This window comes from Fundulus heteroclitus, chromosome 11, assembly GCF_011125445.2.
Source record: "Fundulus heteroclitus isolate FHET01 chromosome 11, MU-UCD_Fhet_4.1, whole genome shotgun sequence".
NCBI classification, from domain to species: domain Eukaryota; kingdom Metazoa; phylum Chordata; class Actinopteri; order Cyprinodontiformes; family Fundulidae; genus Fundulus; species Fundulus heteroclitus.
The window spans coordinates 8345520-8372263 of NC_046371.1; the positions used below are offsets into that span (position 1 = coordinate 8345520).

The window sequence follows — 26744 nt, forward strand, 5'->3', positions numbered from 1 at the left end:
AAACCTTTTTCCCCATCACATCACAATCAGTTTCCTTGTGAAAGCTTTGTGATTTCACACGCTCCATCAGCCCCTTTTGTGCTAGCTTAAACTTTTTTTTTGAAAACCTGCATGCATTCGCCATGAGCATCTGCTTTTGTAATCAAATATAACAAAGGTATTTTAACATCCTAAAATGATTATCTTCAGAGATGTAAGAAGTCAAGTCACAGGTTACTAAATGTAAAAGAGTTTAAAGTACCAAAAGATGGAAACTTAAATGAGATGTTCTGTGAAAAATAGGAAATAGCGTATGCTTTAATAACAGGAAAAAAAAAATAATTAGGAAATCTGGACAAATGTTGCACATATTGCTTTAAAGCACCCTGAAATAGTTTAATTAGTTGTCTCAAAGTTAAAGAACACTTGTTTTGAGGCTCAGTCAGTTTCTCTAGGTTATCTTAATTTACAACGAGTGTCATCTGTATAAAATATGATCTCGTAAAAATGTTTTTTATTAAGTTGGTTATACAGAGACATGTAAACGGATCACTGTTAAGTCTAGTGTTCTAAGTTTAGGAGAAGAAAATATTGAGACATCAATGTACCTACAGTATGAAAGGGTAAAGCACATCAGCGCCTTGGACCGTCCAGTTTACGATGCATAATTATTTCAAGACAACTACAATTTGGCAGATTTTGTGCAAATGAACCGAAATGCTTTCAGAAAGTTACAAAATAGAAAAACTGCAGCAAAACAACTGTAGATTGTAAAGGATTTATAAGAACTTGCATCCCCATCGGCATCATCCTCTGCCATTTATTTTATTGCAGACAAGAAAAAAGTTTGCATTCCCATTTTTTTTTATTTCACAGTAGAAAGTTAGTTCTCACAGAACTCCATTTAATCAGACGATCTTTCTTTATTTAATGTACTTGCTATCTAGAGACCCGCCCGCCTTCTTCCTGGTGAACTTCAGATGTTAACATGACTCTAATCCTCGGTTGTAAGCGGACTCTTGTCTTTGCTGCCTGCCTGTAAAATTTAAGCACCTCTGGCCTTTGCCGCTCTACGCTCCGAGCTGTGTACTGTATTTATCTGTACAGTCGGCTGCTCCGCGGTTCCCTCTCTAAGCTCTGAGGGGAAAACCAGAGGCGCGCACCGCCTGAGTGAGCAGTGCTTATTCCGGAGCTGGAGTCTGATTCGAGGCGGGACCGAGCGGGATGCAGCTCGCAGGAAAATCTGTTGAGGGAATATCGGCTGACCCAGTGACTCAAAAACCTCTGCTGCACTGCAGAGTTTTATTTAACTCAATGGAAGGAGACTAGGCAGCAGTTGTAGCAGAATTAAAAATCACTGGATGACTTTAAAAAGTCAACATGTATACATTTAATGTTTAAAAGTGGCTTCTTTTACATACTTAGAGTATTTCAGGTTTATAATTGCACCCTGTTTTGTTAAAAATATAGGCAGCTATAATTAAAATGATAAACTAAGCAGTCTTAAAATCAAAAAATTAAAGAAAATCCTGAATGTGACAATTGTGCGATGGTCTCAGCATAAACATCACCTTATTTCCCAGAATAAAACCAAGTAGTGTGCAACCAGAGAGATCAGAAACAAGCCAGAGGATACATGTTTGACACGACTAACCATCGTTCCCACCACGTTGGTTCACAACCGTCTCCATCCTGCTGGGAGCCTGTCAGTGGATCTGACTGCACTGCAAATGGCTCCAGAAGCCACTGACATCAGCCTCATGGATTTCCAATGACCTCAGCTGGGCCAATTAAAGATATACGCAGAGGATGATTATGCGTTTTATTGGAGGGGAAGGAACAATAGGTTCTGTAATGATATGTGACAGTTTATAAGATGTCTCCGTCCTTTCATGTGTTAAAAAGGACAAAAAAGAGAGAGCCAGCTTCTCCCCGGCTGCTTTTATATCCGAATGTGTCGGGTATATTCATGATTCCCTCCACTGATGTTAACAGTATTGAATCAATCTTACATTTACTTCCTTCAGAAAGCTAATTTTAAAATGTGTTGAAATATTACTTAAAAGAAGAAGAACCTACTTACCTACCTTAATGCTGAGTCACTAGTTGCAGCACAAACATTTAGGCATCAAATAATGTTTTTTTTTTAAAGTAGCTATTTAAAAAACAAAACAAAAAACTGCTATACAAAAAGTAAATTAGAAGTACGTCAAAAAAATCTAATAGTATGATAATATAATTAACCTAGTACATAGATTTACTACACAAAGTGAAATATTGTCACCTTCCTAAAATAATGGCCTATGTCATTTTTATCAGGTTATTCAGAAAACCCGAAATTCAATTAAGTCAAATTCAATCAAATCAGACAGATTGGTCAAAAAGTTTTCTATCTAAGGAAACCCAGCAGGTTGCATCAAGTCTCTCCAAGCAGCATTCACTCCTCCTGAAAGAGCGTAGAGCCACAGTGGACAGTCGTCTGCATTGTTGATGGCTTTGCAGCAATCCCTCATGCTGAGCATGCATGAAGCAACAGTGGAGAGGAAAACTCCCCTTTAACAGGGAGGAGAACCTCCATCAGAACCAGAACCAGGCTCAGTGTGAACGGTCATCTGCCTCGACCCACTGGGACTTAGAGAAGACAGAGCAGAGATACAATAAGAGACAAAAAAGCACAAATTTCCAGGAATCTTTTCTACGTTATATGGTAATAGCGGTTCCTCTTTCTTCCCTGGATGATGTCACAGCTAACAGAGTACCAGACCAGGTGTACCTATTGTGAAGAAAAAAAAATGACAGAGAACAAAAAGGTAAAAGATGAAATAACAAGCAATGCAAATTGGAGAACAGCAGGAGAACTCTGCAGAGTGAGAAACGTATCTAGAAATAAGTTATTGACCTAATTTAGACAAAATAAATAATTGGTTTTGGCAAAAAATGACATATGCCATTATTTTAGGAAGGTCGCAAAAGTTCCAGGGTTTATTTCTTGTAATTTAGATTATTATGGCTTAAAAGGTTATGAAAACCCAAAATTCATTGTCTTGGAATCCTAGCATATCGTGTACAACTTAAGTACAGTTGTGTGGAAGGATAAAGGATAGGATAAGTTGCCCCAGCAACAGGGATAACCACAGCCTTAAGCAAAATCCGTTCTTTGCTGAGACACTGAATTTTGGGTTTTCATTATCTTGAAACCATAATCATCAAAATTACAAGAAAGAAAGGCTTGAAATATTTCACTAATCATTCTGTATTATATTTGAGTTTCAATTTCGGAACAAGATGTTGAGCTTTTTAAACAATACTCAAATGTTTTGAGCTGTACTTGTAAAAGGAAGATTAAGGGCTGATGTATAAATGGAGTGAATAGGAAGTTGGTTGGATGAAAGTAAAATGTTATGAATATGAAATTCTAACACGTGGAATTTGTAAAAGGTTAAACTAATTTTATACGGCCCACATTAACGGAGATGAAGGATGTGGCATTCTCCACACTAAATCGCTCTACCTCAGTTGTTTTAAATATTCACTGTCTTGTACTTTAAAGAAAGAGATTTTAGTTGTTGAGACATTAACAGATAGAAATTGATCCAAGTTTAGGTTAAAACTCAGCCCAGTATGCTTTGCTGTTAAAAATTAAAGCAGTTAAGAGTAAAAAAAAAAAAAAGTGGAATAAAGTGTAATTTCTTTGCTCTTAAGCAAATTCAATAAAATGGATTTGCTCGTCATTTGGTGACTAATCTGATTTCTAGTTAAATCCTTATCTAGAAACCAGATTAGCACCTTTTTAACCATGATTTTGAGATCTCAAAATCATGAGCACTAAATCCTGGTAAAGCTACATGAAGTCATAATTTCCTATCAAGTATTCTTTGTACGTTTCTTTTTTAAAAGCATATGGTGGAACAGCAGTTTGCTCGTCCTTGGATGGAAAAGTAAGACTAAATAATACGTTTCTGCTAAACAGTTTTTTTTTTTCTAGACTCAAGCTGAATATGAAATCTGGAGCCAATCTTGAGCTTCTCTGATGAGACAAAGTTGGTTTTCAGGGCTAGAAAGTGTGAGGCTGTTTAAACCCAGTGATGGCGGAACGACACGCTGTTTTGGCTCTGACATAAATACTGCAACAGAAAGCGCACCTTTCCATGACCCGACTCAGAACGCTACCTGTCTTGTTGTCTCCCGGCATCTCCCATCTGTGCCGCCGTCTGCAGGGAGGATCCTTTCACTGAGCGGTCTGACAGTAATGAACTGTGACTCTGTCAGGCTGGAAAGGTGGCAATGAATGCAGATGAGGTGGAGGAGTAATGGCTTACACGAAGGGCTCTCAAAGGTGAATGTCAAAAGGCGCTGGTTCGGATTTTTTATTGTTTTTATACTTTGTCAACTTCAGTAATGCCGACATGCTGGAAAACGTTGCCTTTTGGCTAAGGGTGCCCGAGTCCAGTCCTCAACAGCTTCTTTTATATGTATCCCTGCTCCAGCACTGCTGAATTAAATGGATAAGTTGTTATCAGGCCTCAGCTGAATGACTGAGGAGGGAATTCAGCCATTTGATAAAGGTGTGTTGGAGAAGTGATGCAGCTAAAGGATGTTTACAAAATAAAACGCTTTAATAACCTGGAATTTTTCCCTTGCAGAGTTTGGGTTTACATCTTGTGCCACTTTCTTGTTCTCTCTTTTAGATTTCCCCTCACTTATTTTCAGGAAAGACTTTCAGCTTTACGCAGAGGAGGTCTGGTATCTTCTTTTTTTTTTTTTTTTGTCTCTGACCGTTGGTAGGATGGAGCCCGGGGTGGATGGATGGATCAGATCCTTGTCTGCAGCAATAAGGGAGCAGCTCCAGTCTATCGTGGTAAAGAATCAGCAGAGTCAGAAGGTAAAGCTCTTGATTTACCGGTCCATCAATGTTCCAACCCTTACCCATGATCCAGAGATATCGATAATGACTGAAGGAATGAAATCCCGGATTCAAGCCACCGATAAGAGCTCACTTTGTAAGTTGGACGGGTTCTGCCTTAAAGGAAAAGCGAGAAGCTCTGTTATCCGGAGGAAGCGCCGTTGCATCCAAACATGGGTGTTTTTGAACATTTGATCAGGATTTCTCTAGTTTGCCTCACTGTGGAGGGTTCCAGACGGGTTTCACCTGTTCACAGGGTAGAGCAACCCATTTTTGCATCATATGTGAGCAGCTCACCTGTCCCTGCTGAAGAAAAGCATCTCCACAGAACAAAGCTGGCATGTTTTATGGTCAGATATGCAGAGATGTTTACTGTCACAAAGTGTTTAGGAGGTTGGCATAAAGTTGAACTTTGGTTGCATCTAAACTCTGCAAACTGGACTTTTTACAGATTCTTTCAACACTAGCTTTCTCTTTGCTGCTCTCCCAGACAACTACTGTCCTCTCAGTAGAGTCTCCCACATGAGTTGTGGTTCTGTGCTGATCCTCCATAGTCACAGTGAGCCTCTTGGCTGCGTCTCTGATTGATATGCTGGTGTAGATTCTCAGTTATCCAGGACATCCCGAGTGCTTAGACTGATGGAAACTGGACTTTTTGCTGTTGCTTTTTGGAATCGTCCAGAACGCTCCTTCAGTTTTGAACATGGATGTGAAGCATCGGGCCTTTAAAAACCAATCAGAAGACATTAATAAGGCCAGTTGATGTGATTAATGACGTGTGTGACCTTAACGGCCTCCCGGGATACCGTTTTATAAGCCAAGTCTGTTTTAAACTTCTCCACAACTTTATCCCTGCCAGTAATGTTCTCTAACAAGCTTCGTAGGCCTTCACAAACCAGCTGCATTTGTACTGAGATTAAATTACACAGAGGTGGACTCTGGAAGGCAAATGGCTGCAAGGGATTTTAGATTTAGGTGTGCCGTATTAAACAGGGCTGAACACAAATGCATAAAACACTTTTAAGATTTCTATTTGTACAATAAATGCAGAAATCATATTTCATTTCCCTTCCACTTCACTATTAAGCACTACTTAGTGTTGGTATGTCATATCAGATGCCAAAAAAGTACATATTTTCATCATGTTCACAGTTTTGTGAATAATAAAGTCTTTGTTTGCAAAGGGAGAATTATTCTTCATGGCACTGTGGATTTAGAATAATTTCCGTCATTATGTGTCTCAATTTATTAACTGTTTCCTTTTTGCATGGTTTTAATCAGTTTATCTTCTGTTTTTGTTTTCTGGCTGTTTTAAACGTGCTTCATGAATAAACTTGATTTAATTTAATTATCCTCACTGCGGGCTATTTAAGCTCCTTCAGAAAACATCCCGCTGTGCAAGACAAAGAACATCACATAAGAAACAAGTGATGATTAACTCAGCCCTTCCACACTGCCATTAGAGGATTTCCTTACGCAAAATATATGCAGAGGTTGATTTTTTTTATGTCCCTCCCTGTATCTGATTCATTTCGATGCCTTCTATTATTTTTCTCCGCTGAATCCTCAGACAACTTGCATTAAAGGACGTAGAAAGCACCAAGAGTACTTAAAACACACTTAAGGCCATAGTGTCAACTTAACATGGATCTAATAAAGAGCTGGGACACTACGATAAATAATAATATTGGTATTTCCATTACTGAGGTATTTATTTAATATCTAAAGGGAAAAGTCTACTAGAGTAGGCATTTGTCTCACATTCTGTATTGTGAGCTTTTTTGCTAGAAATATTAACACTTTTTAGAGATGTTTACAGCAAGATATTAATAATGGTCTAAAAAGTCTAGGGCGCTGCCATTTTTACAATCAATGTTGGAAGTTCACATTAGGTTTTGAACATTTCTTCTTCTTAATATGCAGTGATCAAAGGAGAGGTAAGGAAACCTAAACCTAAATTTGTGGATTTAATACTTAAAAGCAGCGTATCCCCTCCCCTAAGGGGCTGACCCTAACATTGGTGGTGGATGAGACCTAAACCTAAAGACAGTGGTTTTAATATGACTTCATTTGCTTTCCGTTGGGACCGTCTTCTGTTTGGTCACAACTTCTGGTGATTTTCGTTAAGGCTGCTTTATGCTTGACACACGTACATTCTGTGTGTTGTTAGTCCATCATACAACAGAGAGAAATATTATCATGAAGTGCAAATATTTAGGCCAGCTGCCAGTCTTCACAGAGCGGATGTCCTGGCAAACTCACACCAAGAGCTGATTGTGTAATGCTCACAAAGAGATGACACAAAAAAAGGCATCAGTTAGCATGTTAAATATTGAATTTCATGACAATTAAGACTGATTAAGTATGGCTTGTTTGAAAAGTTAAAGAAGAAAGTGTCTTCTCTCCAAATCAGTGGTCTCCGACTCTACAAGGGCTTGTGCACTGCAAAGAGGGAAATCAAAGTAAGTCAATTTTTCTTGAAATTTGTTTGTTTTTCCTTGATTTGAGCAGGTAAATAAGACTATTTGCCAATGGAATAATATTTTTGCACTTAAAATAAGAACAATTCATCTACATCATCTTATAGCAAGTGCAGTATATTTAATTATCTTATTTTAGGGGTAGAAATACTCATTCCATTGGCAAATTGTGTTATTTAGCCGTTCAAATACAGGAAAAATACACTCGTTTCAAGAAAATTGTACCTACTTTTAGTTCCCTTTTTGCAGTGTGTCCAGCAACTTTTAGATGCATCTCTGCTTCAACCCACCTGACTCCACTTCTTAGCAGAGCTTTAGGCTAGTGAGGCAGTTCAGCCATTTGACTCAGGTGTGAGGGGCACATCTAAAAGCTGCAGGACACTGGCCTTCGAGGATTTGAGTTAGGCAGAAAGCATCTGGATAAAGCACAAAACCAGATGACATCAAAGTTGAGATGTTTGTTTTTTTGTGAAAATCAAACACGCCGTATCGGCACTAACAGCCCGTATCAACTGTGTTAGAAGGCTGGTAAGGGCTTGTTAGAGCCCCTTGAACTCGTTGATTCCACCATGAACTACACCAAATATATTTTACATCCAACCATGCAGCCTTTAGTTTAACAGCTGAAGCTTGGTCCTTGCTTGGTTACTAACAGAACAATAAGCCCAAACGTAGAAGCTAATATAGAACAGAATTACAGAAAAGGAAATAAAATCATTTTTGGAGACGGCTCCAATCAAAGTCAAAAGCTCTATCTGATTGAAACAATGTGGGTTGGGCTTTGACAGAGCTGTGCAGAAACTAATGTCTCCAAATATCAATAAAATCGAGCAACATTGTAAAGAGGATGGGAGCCCAAAAGGCTTTCATATATAGATGTAGGAGATTGATAATCCTGGGCAGATCATGACGGCTGAGAGTTTTCTCCATGGCTGTACAGTTCTTCGCCTCATTACTGAAGACACACAATGATCTCTTACAGGAAGCGTGAAGTTTTACTTTCTGCCACACTGAGGAACAAACTGCAAACTCCCATGAACTGGAGTTAGAAGATCGGGTTCTGTGTCTATAACTTGAATAAACGTATTTCTATTCTTTTATATGGGGCTAATGCTGCCCTGTCCACGTTTCATCTTCTAAAATAATTTCTGGTTCGGCTGGAGCAGATGTCATCGCGACCCAGTGCTGGAACCAGTGGGTACACGGTGGCTTCCTCATGCATCGTGTCATCCTGCACTGCAACAAAACTCGGCACTCCACAACTTTCTCAACAGACTGAACGTTTGAAGAATGCTAAACATGAGATATTTGGACTTTACAGCTACCCCCTGCTTAGTTTCTACACTTTTTTGTCAATCCCTGCCTGAAAGTAACATCAGGTTGACATTAATCCAGCTACTTTTAGCTGCGTAATAAAAGATTTTCCGCCATGACCGGAAGGTGTGAATAACTGCTCAGGGACTGAGTTAGTCTTTCAGTACAGAACAGCTGAGCAGAGCTGGTACCCTTAGCGTTCATCTTGGCATCTTTTTTTGTTTTTGTACCTTTCATGCTTTCCTGCACCTCTTCCTGACTCTAACGTTGTCTCCAGTCGCCTGCCGCATCATCCTGCGTCTCTTCAGTGTACAAACCCTGACTCCCATTTTGGTTGACAAGACGTCAAAATGCACTTTTCTTGTTTAACAATGTTACATATTCTACTCCGGAGGACAAATTTAAGTACATCTTCTTATAGAAGCCTACATACAGCTTATGGTTCCAGTCAAATGTTGCCGTGCTCTCACCACCAGGACATCCTGATGAACTTTTCTTTTGTCCATGAAGGGTCACATTTGTACATAAACCCCCACAAATAGGAAACGAGAAGTAAAGTTAATTTACACGAGTCTTTCTCCTGGTTTTAAGCTTGGTCAACAGAGCTGAGGACGAGGCCTTGGAAAGGTAATTGCTGAAGACTAATGTTGGCCTGCATTACACGTCCACTATCCAGATGTGTTTTAACTGTCTGACCCAAACCTTTTCCCTCAGATGAGAGAAAAATTTGTTGGAAACAACAGAAACAACCCAGGAGCCTTGGAGGCGCCAACCTGTCAAGAACTGGAAGCTCTTTGAATACCGGTGAAGCCAGACTACATTACCACAGAGTAAGAATGCTCCAAAACCGCCATCTTCAAGGCCCACTAAACACTTGGTCAGACGATTAAAGTAAATTCAGTTTATTTATATAGTGCCAATGTAACACACATGCCATCTCAAGGCTCTTTAAAAAGTAAATTCTATCAATTCATACGGACAGATTGGTTTAAAGGTTTTCTATCTAAGGAAACCCAGCAGATTGCATTCTCTTCTCCTGGAACAGCATGTAGCGACGGACAGTGGCTTCAGTTGTGTCGTTGACTTAGCAGCAATCCCTCACACCAAGCATGTATGTAAAGAAGAGGAAAACTGCCCCTTCAACAGGAAGAAACCTCAGATAAAGAGACTGGGCATGTCAAAGGAGCATTTCACATATTTATTTTGTATTTACTGAGAATGAAAGACTTTTAACTCCAAGAACTGTCAAGCACAGTAGTTGGACCATCATGCTGTGGGTTTGTTTCCCTGCCCACAGCTTGTCTCCTCTCCTGATTTCACATGTTTGTGTTTTGACAATATAATCTTAATGGTTTACAAATGTACCCAAAATCCATCACATAAACCCAAACTGCTATACATTGTCTTAATTATTGACTTGAAGACACCTTAACTGGCATCAAAAGTATTTAAGTCCACTTGAAGCTCAAAACATCATTACATCTAGGCTGTCTTCTAAAATATAATCTTGTACATCGACATAAACCTGGCCCTAAACGCCTCCAGATGGAAGAAGGCTTTGCTGCCTTGTATGTGCTCATAGTGAGCAGACAGGTAACGGAAACAATTCAGTAGGACAATCGTTCAATTTCGCCCCAAATCATAACTAGATGGTTGGAATTTGGACACAGTTGGTTTTCCAACAGAATAATGATCCCAAAGCAACATTTTTGAATGAATAAATCAGCCCCAACTGAAGCTTCTGGACTTCTCAAAGCCCTGACTTCAATTATAAATCAGTGAGTTGTGTTTAAAAGCCGGGTCTGTGCAGGTTAACTAAGCGTTATGTTGCCATGCTGATACTACTGGTGCATTGCACAAAGTGGATGGAATAACGCAGAAAGAGGATTACCAGGAAAAGCTTTAACTTCACCTCAAAAGTTAGAAGGCCGAAATTTGAACACAATCCGGAAAAATTATCACAAACATGTTTCTTAATGGATAAAGTCGGGTAGCAATAAGCTTCTGGGATGTCCCGGACCTCAACCCTGTCACAGTTTTATGGAATATGGTTAAAGATTTGGGTCGGTGCCAGGAAACCAACCAAATCAAGAGAAATCTGCTAATTCCATTAAGAATAATAATAATAATAATACATTTTATTTAAAAGGCGCCTTTCTAGACACTCAAGGTCGCCGTACAGAAGGGTAAAAAACAGAATGTCAGGAACAGAATCAAAACAAAAAACATTTAAAAAATAGATAAAAAATAAATAAATACCGAGGCTGGGACAGGGAAATTGATAATTAAAGAGAATAGGCGGTCTTAAACAGATGAGTTTTGAGTTGTGATTTAAAATTTTGAAGTGAGTCCGTGTTTCTAAGTAGGGGTGGTAGAGAGTTCCAGAGGCGGGGGGCAGAGCGGCTGAATGCTCTGCTCCCCATGGTGGTGAGACGGGCGGAAGGGACAGACAGGTGTAAAGCAGATGAGGATCTAAGAGCACGGGAAGGGGTGGGAATGTGCAGGAGGCCTGACAGATAAGGGGGGGCTAGGTGGTGAAGGGCCTTGAATGTCACCATGAGAATTTTATATTGAATGCGGAACTGCACGGGGAGCCAGTGAAGCTGTTGGAGGACCGGGGTGATGTGGTGGATAGAGGGAGTTCTTGTTATGATGCGAGCAGCTGAGTTCTGGACCAGTTGTAGTTTATGGAGTGATTTCTGAGGAAGGCCGAAGAGGAGAGAGTTGCAGTAATCCAGTCGGGAGGTGACAAGGCTGTGCACAAGTATGGCAGCAGTGTGTGGGGTAAGGGAGGGACGGAGGCGGTTGATGTTTCTTAAGTGAAAGTAGGCAGACCGGGTAATGTTATTGATATGGGATTGAAAAGATAGGGTGCTATCGAGGATGACACCCAGACTCTTAACCTGGGGGGAGGGGGAGATGGAGGAACTGTCAATAACAAGTGGGAAACTGTCAGTTTTGGAAAGAGTTGAAAAGTATATATATAGAATAGAGGTGAAAAGTCCAGACAGAATATTTACCCTGTGTGGACATAATCTAGAATAGCTTCAAACTTGTGTGCCAAGTTTTTAAAAAAAAAAGTCATTTAATTTGGTTGTTGTGCAACAGGTTGCTTAATAAAGCATAGTGAAGATGGACCCAAGTGTCTGCAGAGAAATAAACTATGCAGGTAGTTTAGAAGGAATAATTTGCTGCTGGAAATCTCCATTGACTTTGTGTATTCACTGGACGGTTGTTCCGGCTGTGAACTCATTGCTTAGCAAAATCCATCCACTTAGCATATCATCTATTCAGCCTCCCTGGTCGAATATCTGACCTCCCGAGGTCCTCGGCAGCATAAATTTCCCCTTCCACCAGACCCAGCAAATGGTAATTTGAGCAGCAGCTCAGTAATAACCCTCATGCTGGGCCTCACTGTCAAACAAATTTCATAATTTTCATTTAATTTAATGCTGAAATCTTCTGACACGGCCCCTTAGAAAAAGAGGAAAGCTAACATTAAATCTGTCACCTCCTGCGGGCAGATTACATTTCCCATCACGCTGCGAGATCGTCTTTGTTGCAGCTTTAATTGTATGCAGATGCTTTGTTTAGGCCTTGTGTATCACCCCCCCCCCTCCCACCCTCACGCTTCCCGCTACACCTCTCAGCTCACACAGGAAATCACTTGTCACGTCTCCGTCGCTCGGAGGCCGTCCAGTTAAAACAGCTCTGTCACTTCTTATCTCCCGTCATAAGCACAAAACTCGTTTGTCTAAAGGACTACATGTCACCTCCTCCCCCTGGAGCCCTGCTGGAAATATGAGCTCCGCGCTATCGCTGTTCTTGACCGAACTTAAATTTCCTCCCTCTGAGTAACAGCTTTAAAAAAAAAATAGAAAATAAAAATCCTCTTTTATCCGCAGGTTGTCATCTCTCCAACATGAGATCTGAGGCCCTCACTTCTCTCTCCTTTTGATGCTAATGTAGGCTTTGCTCGACATCGCTTTGCGTTTAATCCACAACAGCTTGATACATCCCCCAAAAAACACAGTTTTAGAAAAATGCTTCGACCAGCTGATGTCAGGGACAAAAAAAAAAAAAAAAATCATCCTTGAACAGCCAGCATCTTTTTTTGGGGGGAAGGTTAACACCTCGGACTTCACGGCTTGATTTCACACCCCGAATTCAGCGCGTCCAAGCACTCCGGCACTCAAGCCGGCCACTCACCCATCACTCGGAGCCTCTCTGCGCCCACCACCACCTCCTGCTCGTCGGCAGAGAAGAGCAGCTTCCCGGAGGTGGATTTGACTTCAAACATCTTCCCTCGTGCTTTAAATCCGCTGGATCCTAAAGCGAACACAGACAGACAAGACATCAAAGAGGAGGACCAAAGCTGCTGATGTCTTCCTCCTCGGTTTCGCTGTGGAAAAAGAAGGGGATTCGTGAAAGTGTCCCGCAGGCCTTAACTGGCTCACTGTATTTGCGCACCTGTGTTGTTTCAAAACTTAGACGAGGTTCTGGGCTTTGAATCAAAGCTCAGTGCAAATGTTTGTCTTCCAGCAAAAAAAAAAAAAAAAAAAAAAAAAAAGGTGCATCTCGATTAGAATATCATTAACAGTAAATGTATTTGAACTCAAAAAGCAAAACATGGTTCCTAAGGATGGATGGATGTGTTTTGCATGCCAACATTCAAACTTCTTCAGTGAGACTTCCAGAGTTCTCCTTTTTAGTCCAGTTTTTCATTTATGATTATTATTAGTTATTGTTTTTACAGTGTCCAGGGCATGAAATACAGAAATAATGGATTACAGATTAACACATACTGGTATACCTAAAAACAAAAAAGCCATAATTATGATAAAGCTCCATATTTTTGTGTTTGTTTTTTACTACTAAAAGCAACTCATTTCAAATTAATATATTATATTCTTTGCCGTGCCAGAACCATATTCGGTGTGAGCCCGGCATAATTCTAACTCCACAGCCAGAAGCAAACTGCGGTTGGACTGAAAGGTGCCTCTTGCTTACTCAGGTGGGCCGGCAGCAGTCTCCACCGGACCTTTTTGATGCAGGACGTTAGTGTAACGGGCCTATAGTCATGGAGAACTGATGGGTGAGTTTTCTCTGGTACCAGAACAAGGCAGGATGTTATCCACAAAACTGGAACCTTCTCTTGAATCTGGCTAAGTTTGACAAGGTGCCACGTAATTCATGATATGTTCCTCGCGGGCCTTCAAGACTCTGGGGCTGACAGCATACGGACCTGCAGCCTGGTTCTGGTTCAGTCCCTTCAGCAACGTCTTTACCTGACTTCTAGAGACAGGCGGGAGTGGGAAGAATAACGCAGCACAAGCATTTCCTGATTTGGATTCAGACAAAGGTGTAGAAGTAGATGGTTCCACGGCGGAGGTACAAGATAAAACGTTTGGATGGATGAATGATTTGGTTATAAAGGATGGTGGGAATGAATGGATGAATAGTAAAGGCTCCCACATACTTGCGCAGACAAAAGTCTGCAGAGCTACATTTTTACGACCGCTTATGCATACGCGGCAGAAAGTGTGGGAAATGTAGGAATTTGTCAGAAGAAATGTAGGCAATAGGTACACTCAGGTATGATGGGTAAAATGTCTGCGGATAGGCTGCGCGGCTCAAAGTAAGCGCACAGCACACCTGAGTATGTGGGAGCCTTAAGGAAGGACATAGACAAACAATTAATGGATAACAGAGAGAATGTATTGGTGCCTGGATAGATGATGGAAAAAATAGATAGTAGTATGGATAGAATTATGGATAGATGTTATAAACTGGATGGTTGGATAGATAAAACGATTAGGATAGCACTGGTCTGTATTTTATTTTTCGTATTTATTCAGACCTCAGAAATGCTGCGTTCCAGACTTTTCCATATAGAGAAGCATCCCTCTGTTGAGATTAACTAATTTACAGACCTTTTCAATGAATTAGAATATTATCTAAATGGACATTTATTTTACTAACTCAATTAGCGAAGTGAAACACATTTTATAGAATTGATTACACATACATTGATGTTTTCTAGGCTTTATTTATTCTAATGATTATTTGCTTACAGTTAATAACACACAGCAATCAAAATTTGAATATTACATCACACTAATAAACACCTTTAATACAAAAACATGTGTTTAATGAAAAGCATGCTTCGCATATGCTTGAAGGATTTATTTTCAAAATGGGATTTTAAACGGACAAATGAGCCTCCTCAGAACACATATTCTGTGTATTCTGTATAGATTTATTGAATATGTCACTAGAGACTGTGGAGAAAGGATGCATCCAAAAGTTGCAGGATAGTAACTTTGTCTAAGTCCAGCTCTTGAGGACTGGACTTGGACATTCCTTTAACTATTAATTAAAACAAGCGTATTTTAAAATAGATATAAGAAAAAGCCTGTGCTCAAGCTTGCCTTTAAGTTTTTGTGCCAACTGAGAAAAAAAAAACTGTAACCACTCTACTTTACACTTCCAACATTTCTAACTACAATGACTTCATTTGTAAAATATTTTGTTTCCATGTGATGCATTTAAGCAAAGACAGCATTCTATTATTGATGGAGCAATAACTTCTGAACAATCCCATAAATATATTACACATTACAATAAAAAGAATCAATAGAGATGTTTATGAATTGAACAGAAAGTGGGTTACAGAGCAACACAATGGAACTATACATAGAGGCTGCTCAACCAAAAAATGACTTGATAAGAATTACATTAATGTTCAGGAATGGCTAATTCAAAGTCTTGACCTCAATTCAAGCGAAATGGCGTGGAAGGAGCTGAAGTGAGTCGTTCATGTGAGGAAATTGTCCAAGAGAAGCGGATGCTTCGTTCAAATGAGCAGGATAAAATTCAACTGAGCATTTGTGCATTTGGTAGAAATGTTGCATCATGTTTGTTTCATGATCCCCATAGTACCATATATGTTGGTTCTCCTCAATAAATAAATAATTAGACATAACATGAAGTGCTTCACAGGGTTCCACTTAATGCTGAGAAAATCTACTTATTCTTAAGTGCAATTGCAGAAAATATTGTTTACTAACAGAATAGAGTCCTTATATTATCATAGTTTATTTAACTACAACTTTTTGATTGTGGCTTAGCTTAAAATCAGTTCACATGAATAAAGATCCATTTACTGGAAAACAATTGTTTAAACGTTTGCTGTAGAAAACTTTACAGCATTTACTGACCACGCTGTTAATAACTGCTAGGGAGATTGTTTGCTAGTCATTGTAAAGCTAACTGTTGCTAGTCACTGGTATGGTCGGCTAATTGGTGCTAATCAATAAGATTAAAGCTATCCTGTTCAGAAACACTTCTTGTTATACTGGGTTAAATCGTTCTTCCATCCTGAAAATAGTTAATACATTATGTATTTAGAAAAAGGAGGTTAAAAAAAAAATCAGCCTTTAGTAGTTAGCTGTTCATTGTTGCTCTCAGTGTAGACTTTGAACATGGCTGAGAGCGGCAAGAAGACAACCGCGTTCATGTTTATGAGAAAAAGAGGAAGGACAATCTTGTGCATGCTCAGTTATTCAAAAATGGACTTGGGGAAACTTCTGGTAAAATCGCAGACCCTAAGTTTAATTGAACAAGAGTACTGCTTGGCTAGCTAACTGCAGCACAAAATGATACAAAATATTTTTAAATGAATTGTCGAAAACAAATGCTAGCCTTAGGGAAGCTAGGCTAATTGATGCTAATCAGTGCTGAGCTGCAAATTTAAATCAGAATATAACTACTAATCACTATTAATTTAAGTTGATAGTTGATACTAATCACTACTAAACTAATTGTTTTCTAATAACTGCAATTAAAACTGAAACAATTCAGTGTTTGACTAATTGAGCCTAAACTCTTTTTTGGCTATCAAATATTATCAAGAGCTCTTTGATGCTAATCTGAGCTAAGCCAATTTGTACTAACTACTGATGGCCTTAATGATGTTTATTGGTTTTAGATAGCTGAGGCAAATAACTGCAGGGCTAATTATTGGTAATTACTGTTAATAGATGCTTACTACTGCCAAGTAAGTAGTTGCAAACCAACCATGGTTTAAACATCTACTGATTGAGCTAACCGCTATAAGAGTAATTAATCCCGTCTATGCTCATTCATGCTAATTACTGCTCCGCTAAATGTTTACTAGCCACTGCTATGGTATTTAGAGAAAATTACTGTTTGGTTAGCTAACTGCTGCATTAACTGATGCAAATTGCAGCAAATCTGATGATTGCCCATCACTGACTGACCAACTGATGCTAATCATGGCTAGTTATCCTGATGCTAATATTTGCCAACATAGTTTTTGCAAACCAAGTAAAGACTTAATAAAAGGTAAATACTGTTAACAACGAGAGAAAGAAGCTTCACATATAGTTTCTTCTATGAACCCGGCGCTTTCATCATGTTCCCGGAACGAAAGTTTCTGTTTGCTTAAAAAATGACTTTTTAAAATATATCCCTATTGCTCTTCAACTTTTTGCTTTAGAGATAAATTTCCCAGCATACCTCCTCACTCACCTGTAGATTCAATATGGAGTTTAGGAAAGCATTGTTGCTTGTTAGAGTCTGACAGCGCTTTAGTGTCGATATAATCTGCATTGCTATTGGGCGCCCCTGAGCCAGGGGTACCGCTTGAAGTTAGTGGACTGAAAGTGGCGGACAAATAATCTTTCCTGTTTTGACAGGCTTGCTAGCTTCAGAGCTGGCCAAATTTCATAACAATATCCATCTTTTTTGTGAAAAGTCCATCCAGAATATAACATTGACAATAAATTGTCTGGTCAACAGTTTGGTCAACACTGTATGCAACAGGACAGATTGCTTTGACCCAGGAAACTAATGTCAGAAATTTAATTGGTCAAATGCTTTATAGAAAACAATGCATTTGGAAGCTGCAATTAGTGAAAAAGTTGTAAAAGGAAGTGGACAGACCATTTGAAATTATCTAGCGTTTAATATAGTATCCAGGGACAAAATACAATTAACATCAGTGCGTGATTCAGCTATTTCTTAGGCCAGCAGAGAAGGCCTTGCAGGGCCAGACAGCCAACCACTGCTAGGATCATTGATATTAATCGCTGTTAAATTAATTGTTGCAAAACCACTACTAGCCTTATTGATTAACACCACAGGCCAGGAAATTATTGCTTCCCCGAACACTAGGCTGATGAATACTAAACACTGTTATGGTATTTGATGCTGATCATAAATTTATTCTGGTTTTTCAATCTTAAAACTACCCATTTCAAACCAGCATAGCAACAGCGGGTGTTGTATTAAGCCAACATAGTTTTTATTTTCCATTTTTTTACAGAGGCATTTTGATGCCGTTTTGAAATCTGACTAAGCAGGTTTCAAATATTAAGACTGAAGGAGCCATTTGGCACTCTAATCACCTTTTGTCTCTCCTCCCTGCTTGTAGAAGCTGATTTGCTATCACATATTTTTTTCTGAGCTGGGTTTAAACTCCTTCATCAGTCCTAAATCAGATTGTGCATTATTTATTCACGTTATTACTTCACAGGGGTAATGGGATGCTCTCATAGACCATTAGCCAGGGCACTGACTGCTTTAAATTTCACTGGCAGATGGTTAAAGAAGAAAATCCTCTAAGTGACACCCATTGATGCTTGGAGCCTTGTGAATGCACGTGCGTGCACTTTAAATTTCAATAACTGGCTTGATATGAATAAAATATTGTGACATCATAGACAGAACGTGATTATGAAACAACCTTCCCTTCCAATAAAAAAACCCCAAAAAAAACATACCAAAACACGTCACAAATAATCTGCAGCAAATTTGAGAAAAACCTCTGATGCAAGCGGACAAAACCGAATGGTGTCATGACCGACACGAAAACACAGGCGAATGTGTCTGACCTTAATTGCTTTGTGTAACCTGGCGGCAGAAAACACTCGCCTTCGAGTGTGACTGATTGACAGGAGAGCAATTCATTGTGTCATTCTCCAGGATGATTCCAAGTTCTTCCCAATAACACGAGCACTGCTTAGTCATCCGAGGGAAAAACTTTGGGGCGTGCTCGGCTGCGTCATTTTCAGAGCCAGAAGCCAAATGTCAGCACCCTTTAAGGTGAAAGACGCTTCCCGAGCTTGTTCACACAGTGTGAGCACCGTTCATTCAACACTGCCAACTCTTTTGGGTTGTGACAGGTGCAGAAAGTAAAGGAGAGACTGTGATCATGGTACAAGAAATGAAACGGAGGCTAAGCTGATGAAGGGCACATTTCTGAGGATTAACAGAATTTAAATGAACTGGAAATGATGAGCTAATATTGCTCAGAATAACACATCTGCAACACAAAGGGGCTCTTTCTCCTACTTGGTGTGCTTTTGAATTTGCTGGGGAGATGTGAAACTCTTTGAAATTACAATTTTGGAATCAACCGCTTTTAGAAATAACACTAAATAGGTTTTTCATGCCTGAAAAAGCTCTGATGGGGTTGAGTTAAAAACAAACTCAAGTAGGGTAGAATTTCTCCAAAGTGATCTAAGAGACTCATTGCCAGTTATTGCATTTGCTTTCTGGGAGCATTTGCCGCCAAGAGTAGCATGATTATTATGTTTAATTACAAGGCATTTTTTTTTTTTTTTTTTTTTTTTTTTTTTTACATAGGGCCAGGTTTGCAAATGCAATCATCATTTGAAAACTGCATTTTTTTTCTTGGGTTATGTTTGTCTGATATTGCATTTTGTTTAACAATCTGTTTAGTTGTGTTTCCCTTTGAGACAGTCTTTGAGAAAGCTACAAATGCCTTTAACACCGTGTACGCTCTACTGTTTCTCTTTAATATAGAAAATACTCCTGGACCAATGTTTCTGGGGGTTTTGTGTGTGCTCTGTCTTCTCAAACTAATTGTTAGTCTCAGCAAACAGCTGCTTATGTTGAGCTGTTGGAGGTTTGCTGTTAAAAAGGAGTTCTTTCTTTCCACTGTCACCACTTGTTGCTTGCTCAGTATGAGGAATTGCTGGGCTTTGATTGAAATCTTTATAGTAATTTGAAATAAAGTGACATTTGTAGCAAACTGGAGTTATGTAAATAGCCTGGATTGAATTCTCATACCTTTAACTTGGGTTTAGCAGCAGATTTTTTTTCACGGGTTAATTTTTAAGGCTGAATGTCTTGAAAATAACTTACCTGTAAAATGCTGTTTACCCCTTTTAATCCACAGCCATTGATGTTTATCCAGACTGTAATAAAACCTGGTTTCTACTTCTCAAACTACAACCCATGGAACAAATTATTACTGGTGAATTTCCTCAGAAAAGTGCAAATATGAGAAGGTGATGTAAAAAAACAAATTCAGGATGTAACTAAATGTAACCCTGGTTAACAACAACGCAAGGTTACAGTTTATACTACTAAAAAAAGGTTTTACAAAATATGACCATAAGTAAATGTCCAATTTTCTTCACATCATATATTTCTGAAAACAGCTCTCTTTTTTTTTGTCAATGAGCATATTTAATCAGGATTATTGGAAATCAAAAGAACCATATTCTACACAAGCACCAAAATAACCAACATTGTTCAGCTAAGTTTTTCTGTGTGCCGACTCCTGAACATGACTATAGTAAAACCACGAGTCATTAGCTCCCATAAGTCAATTTTTAATACACATTCTCAAAGTCCTTACCTCTTCAAAGTAAAAAAAAGAGTTTTATAGAATCCAACTCTTATATTCCGCCCTCTAGTGAAGGATGCAAGAACTGCAGGTAACCTATGCCAGTTTTATTCCAGATGCCAAGATGGCTGCATGCACCTTCTGTGAATAACTTTTTTAGTAATGGGTACGGGGAGCAAAATGAAAAAAAAAAAAAAAAAAAAAAAAAAAACCATGATTGTTCATTTAAATTGGCTTTAAATAGAGGAATACAATAAATGATAATCTAATACATGATTAATTGTTTTAATGATTAAGGACTGATAATTGATATTTGTACTACATATAAAATAAATATAAACTGCAAAAATACTCAATTAATTTAGTTCAAGTTTAAATGTAGTAAAATAATTACACAATATATTGCAAATACTATTTGCTCATTCCTCCGAATCATGATATTCAGGTGTTGCAAAATCTTCCATGGCCACTGGTGCAAAAACAACAAAACAAAGGCAGCTGAACACGTAGACTGCTTCTGCAAACATTTGGGAAAGAAAACAAGCAGGATGTTGGTGAAATAAAGTGTCCCAATATTTGTGGGAAATGGACTTAAAAACTCCTCCCCCACAGTGGCCATGCTGCTCAGATGTTTACCCTGATTTTATTTTGGGCTAGGCCAAATTCTTTCTTTTTCGCGTGCCCTGATCTAAACGTAGAAAAACATGAAAAGCAAATAATGAAAAGTTGAAAAACACAACAAACAAGAAAATGCGCCCAGGTCTGGATAGAGGAAAGGATGCCGTTTGCAGTAATTTAATTATCCATAGGAAGTAAGCATGCTGCCGAGCAGAAGCTTTTAACAGTGGTAAATATTTTTATGTGTACCCTTGTGTTATCTGACGTCTAAGATGGAAAAAAAATCCAAAAAAAGGTTGCATCTGTTATGATAGAAGAAATATATAAAAATCCAGGTAATGTTTTGCAGGGCCCAATTAAAGTTTCTTTTTAAGAAAATTGAATTTTCTGTCTGTTATCTCTCATATCATACGATATGTGGGTAAATAATTCACAGTTATTACTGTTCAGAGGCCGGGGGGAGATGGCCAGATCAAGTTTCGTGAATGTGTTGCTGATGTAGATGTTATCAGGACTGATGAAGCAACATGCATCACATGAAAGAAACATCAATGAGCTCCCTGAAAGCAGTGGGTGTGGGTCCTGCTGAGTCTTACCTGTGACGAGCTGCGTGAGCAGCTGGTTGTTGCTGTTCACGATATTGACCGAGACGTTTCTGGACGACTGCAGGAACAGCGGGCGGCCCTGTGGAGAGATCCTCCGCGTTATTCATTTAAAAATTCAGCCTTACTGTTTTAAAAAGCACTGATCTGCCAACAACAAACACAACCGTAGATATTAAGCTCATTTCTTCACAGGCAGGTTACCAACAATGGCTTCTGTACTATAACAGTTTGTGTGTTTAAGAGGACTAGAGAGATGTAAAGCTGATGAACAAAGTCAGATCTGAACGAGTGGGTCTGCAGTCTGTCTGGAGAGGCTGGCATTGAGCAGATGTGATAAAAAGTGAGATCATATTCCTGTTTCCAAAATGATTCGTGAAGTTTTCCAATCCTTTTTAATTCAACATGTGCTGGCAATTTCCTCAGCAAAATGAGACTAATTGCAATCTTCATTCATGTAAGTTATTCTAAATGAACCTTTTTCGTTTCTCAGTCAGTTGTGATTTCAGCCAAGCGAAATAAAATCACAATGTTACTAATGCTAAAAGAAGCAGCAGAGAGTCCCTCAAGAAGGGACCGCCTCTCACAGCAGGGTGCCTCCCAAAACTATAAGGCCAGCTACACCGAAAAGACGCTTCCTCTTTTCCATGGACTTCTTGAGGAGAAGGTCTGCACAGGAGGGACGAAGAGACCGTGGGTCTGAATGGAGTTCGGTGACCCACAAGCATGTGTGCAGGCTGGAACCAAGCTAAGTACAGTGTATTTTCGGTGAAAATAAAAGCTGTGGTGATCTTTCTAAGCTGTGCAGGAGAAAGCTGACCCTGGAGCACGCCCCCCTGCCACAGGTCGCGCAGACTTCCCCATGCTGCGACCCCCTCCACAGGCCGAGCACAACCCACCAGAAACCCGCGTTAAGCTCACCCAGGCCTGGATTCATAAAGAAGAAAGAGGGCTTTGGTCAGCTTGGCCTCGCCTGTCCTGACATCCTGCAGCACAAATACTTCCACTAGCCAAATGAATAGATTTGTAATGGAGTGTTGTGCTGAGAAGAGAGGTGTGGATGAGGGGCAGTTTAACTGGGTAGAGCTGCCAATCATAATCATACCCAACCCTTTTGCTGAGGAGGGACATTTTGCCTCATTTGAATGTTTTTTTTTTTTTTTTTAAAAAGGAAATTCTTTGGAGAATTTATATATGTACCAATATCAACCCCATTAAATGGTTTATACAGTGATGTCATGGCACCTTTGAGGTGTGACTGAGGTTAAGACTTGGAGCTAACAGGCTAAGCAACCTGTTAGCATAGCTTTGAAACAATGCTATACTGATGTGTTTTGGGTGTGTTTTACGGTTATGGAAAACTTTATATCCATAAGGGTTTTCAACACTGATGGAACATTTTCTTTTTTCCGATCTGCTAGTTACACCAAAATATAGCTTAAAAATCCATTAGATAACCTCTGAATGTCCACTAGCAATAGCCGCTATTAGCCTCCCTAATAACTTGCTACTAACCCTTGTTAAACATAATGACGGTTTGTTTAAACATAATGCTTGTTTTCGGTTCGCTCTGCCATCATCTTATAGTGCCTTGAGCATTAGTACTACATTAATTGGGAACATTAGTCTTGATTTAATAGTGTTTTGTGTAATTTAAGATTAACTCATCAAGCTAATGGTGACATGGACCTGATGTGCCCCGACACACATAATTTCCAGTTGATCGTCGGCTTACAGCGCCCTTTAGCTTCTTAAGTTACCAATTTGAGTCTTAATTATTTCCTGGGGAAATAATTACATTAATACAATCAAGTGTCCTAAAAGTTATGGATTTTTATTTAGCATATCATTCTTTAAAATGTTATTTCCTCAAATAATTTGTTTCATATTCTTTAAGATGAACTTTGGTTCTCTAAGTTAGATCTGCAATGAACCCAAGATTCACTGAAATATTCTTATGGTGACAGTTTACAAATATCTTTATTCGTCCTTTTATGTGTACATAGTTCCTTAGTTTCTTTAAGTTGAATTTTGCTTAGTAGTTTTAGTTAAGTTTCACTAGCCTAGTAAAGAGGATTTGTTGATTTAAATATAGTGAAAATTTAGACAAACAATCCAGGGAACACCGTTATATAACAATGTTCCCTGGATAAGCATTTATTTCTGTTAATAAATTATACTTGAAGAGAAGTTTTGATTATTTTTTCCATGTGTGCAGCCAGTGCATGAATCATCCTTTCAACTATTGCCCTAATATCAGCTGATTGAGCTAATATCCATCGGACAATACCTAACAGACCGAGAGGTATATAATAAACATTAAATAACTTAAAAACATGAGTAATTGCACAATACAGTTGAAAATTTAAATAAAACCTTCAATTGACAAAACATATACTTTATTTTATGGAACTGCCATTAAAATGAGCCAACTTAGGGAAACATTTTGAGGGTTCCCTATCAGATCCTACCGAGTCGCACGTCTTTGTGTCAAGGTTATGCGATGGAAGTGATCAGAGACTCCTGCGAATTAAACAATAATAATTTGAGCCAGATTCTCTGAAAAAAATAAATAACTGGATGAAGATTATCAGGAAGATTCAGAGGTGGAAAGAACAACCCTCCCTTTGAGACAGAAATTGGATTTTCGTTGGCTTTCAGATGGATAAGACAGGCAGGAATTAAAGAGCAAACAAAGCAGCAGAGCTGGTCTGATATTTAAAAAAGGAGATTCTTAAATCTCTAGTTGTTGCTGATTTTTTGCTGCATTCAAACTTTAAGTTAAGTCCAGAATCACGTAGAAGATGAATATTACAGGACATAATTATTTTCTTTGGAATCTGAAACTTTAACAAGTGATAAAAAAGAAAACAATGCACAAAACTGGGATTACCTGTACTCCTCCCCCCTTTGATTATGTATTATATTTAATTTTGCTTTATTATTGTTAAATCACTTAATATGGTTACATTTATTTATGATAGAATTTAATGCGAACCACCAAAGTGCAGTGCTAAATCAGGGATGGCACTAGAACCAGTCCTTTAATGGTTCAACATGAGAGTCCATTCTGTTGAAGAACCAGCACTGAGCAATGTTGAAACATATTTCCCTTTTCTCCATTTCAGAGAACACACTTTAGTGAAAATGGTTAGAAGAAGAAGCCGATGTCCACAGACGAACTCTGAAAAAGCTCCACAAAGCCTGACGGACAGTTGATGAAATCCACCTTAGAACATTCCAGGGAAATCTGGAAGTTTGACGTGTTTCTGCAGCTCGATATCAGCAGTTTTTCTGAGCTGATGAGAAGCAGCGGTTATTACCCTCTCTGGGCCTGGTGTGATACTTCCTCCTGGGTCATTTAATTGCATTCTGCGTTTGCTGAGGCCTGGCGCTTCAGCCTTTGAGCTGTAAGATCATTAAAGTACAAATATACCTACAGAAAGAAGCGAGTTACAAAAGTGCAACTTCACAGTCATACCCAGCAAAGACTTCATCCTCTCGCAGCTTTTGATAACTTCGTTTTCCCAGGGTACTTTGAGTGATCTTGAATGCTGACCACGTCGGACTCTCTCTGGTTAATCTTCACGCCTCACTCAACTTCCTAATTAGAGATAACGGCCTGACCACTGTGCTCCGCTCACAGCCCAAGAAGGGATTGGCTTTGTCTGTCTGTGTGTGTGTGTGTGTGTGTGTGTGTGTGTGTGTGTGTGTGTGTGCGTGTTACTGTGTGTGTGTGTGTGTGTGTGTGTGTGTGTTACTGATAACATTAAACTTATTGAAGTTTCAACAGTAAATACACCTAAAGTGTGATACACAAGCAGGAAGTTACCCCAGGAACAATGTGAGGAGCGCAGAACGGAGAACAAGAAGCTGCGGAGGACCTGCAGTCATTTAAGGAGGTTTCACAAAACGCTCTGATATGCAGATAGAGAGATAGTTTACTCAAAATGGGAATGACGGTCATATTAACTCTGAGCTTTTGATGATTTATTGAAATAAGGTGGAACGATGTGACCGATTATAGCCTCCATGTTTTTAAAAACAGATGCACAAGTTTGGATTTATTGCAGATTTTCTCCTATCCTCACATGGTCAAAATATATCCATACAGGTTCCGTAAATATCCATGCAGGCTCAAATACTGGCTTGCATTCACCTAAGTCCGTATAAGTCGATATAAGTCAGTCAGTCACTCTAACTTTATTTTATGGTGGTGCTGAAGGTTCTGCAATGCTGCAATCTAAGGCGGGTGGATGATCCTGATTTTCTTTTGTTCCATTTTTATATTTGGTTGAAAAAAAACAACTATTATCTGCAAAGTAAAAATAAATGTTGTTGTTACTCATATGAGTTTCTTCAAAGTTGATTTAGATGCTGATGGTTTTGTGCAGGAAACATCTCATATAGAGGTCAGTATTACTGTGGATTCATAAAAGCCTCTGACTTAAGACACTTTGTTATCTGACAGTCTGATGAAGAAGATGCTCAGTGTTCTCCATGATGCTCTTTGATTTTATGAAACATCTTTGTTGAAAAAGTTATCTCCAGCGGTTCCAGAGCAGTCTCTCTGGGCTCAGCTTCTTGTCCATCTCTGATATACCTGACCGCTGCAGTCATCTGAGTATTTCTGCAGACAGGACTCAGGGGTAAAGGGTGAAAAAGAACGGTGAAAATACAGATCCTTGTGGTGCTCCTCTGCTGCTGACCACCTGGGTAGACTAATGCCCCACAGTCTCACAAACTGTGGTCTGTTTGTCAGGTAGTCTCTGATTTAGACAATGGTTGAGGCCTCCACCTGAGTCTTCTGGAGTCTCTGACAAAGGTAAATGGACTAAGCTGCGTTAAATGCTCTGGAGAAATCAAGGAAGATCATCCTCCTAGTGCTGCCTGCTTTGTCTAGATAATAGTGGGTTTAAATACCCACACACTCCAAGACCATCAGTTCAACCGATTATAGTTAATTTAAGATTGTCCAGATGGGTCAGTCTGAAAAGAGACCCATGTGGTCACCCTCAGAAACACTAATTGATTAGGATGTTCAAGAACAATCTGATAAGGTGCAGCCTTCCATAAACTCTCAAATGCTAGATGACCCACAACATTGTCCACAGTAAAGGTATGAAGAGAAGGCTGACCAGGAAAGGTGATACGGCTTAGAAATCCAC

At 39.2% G+C, this 26744-nt stretch overlaps 1 protein-coding gene across 2 annotated transcripts in view; it reads right to left on the reverse strand.

The window, feature by feature from the left end:
• Positions 1–26744, reverse strand: part of sgcd (sarcoglycan, delta (dystrophin-associated glycoprotein)) — a 224883-nt gene that overhangs the window by 64959 nt on the left and 133180 nt on the right. For both annotated transcript variants that reach the window (XM_012873406.3, XM_021321974.2), the window contains exons 4-5: positions 21571–21658; positions 12886–13005 (exon numbers count right to left, since the gene is read on the reverse strand). In XM_012873406.3, coding sequence (XP_012728860.2) covers positions 12886–13005; positions 21571–21658 — 208 coding nt within the window. The remainder of the gene's footprint in view (positions 1–12885; positions 13006–21570; positions 21659–26744) is intronic.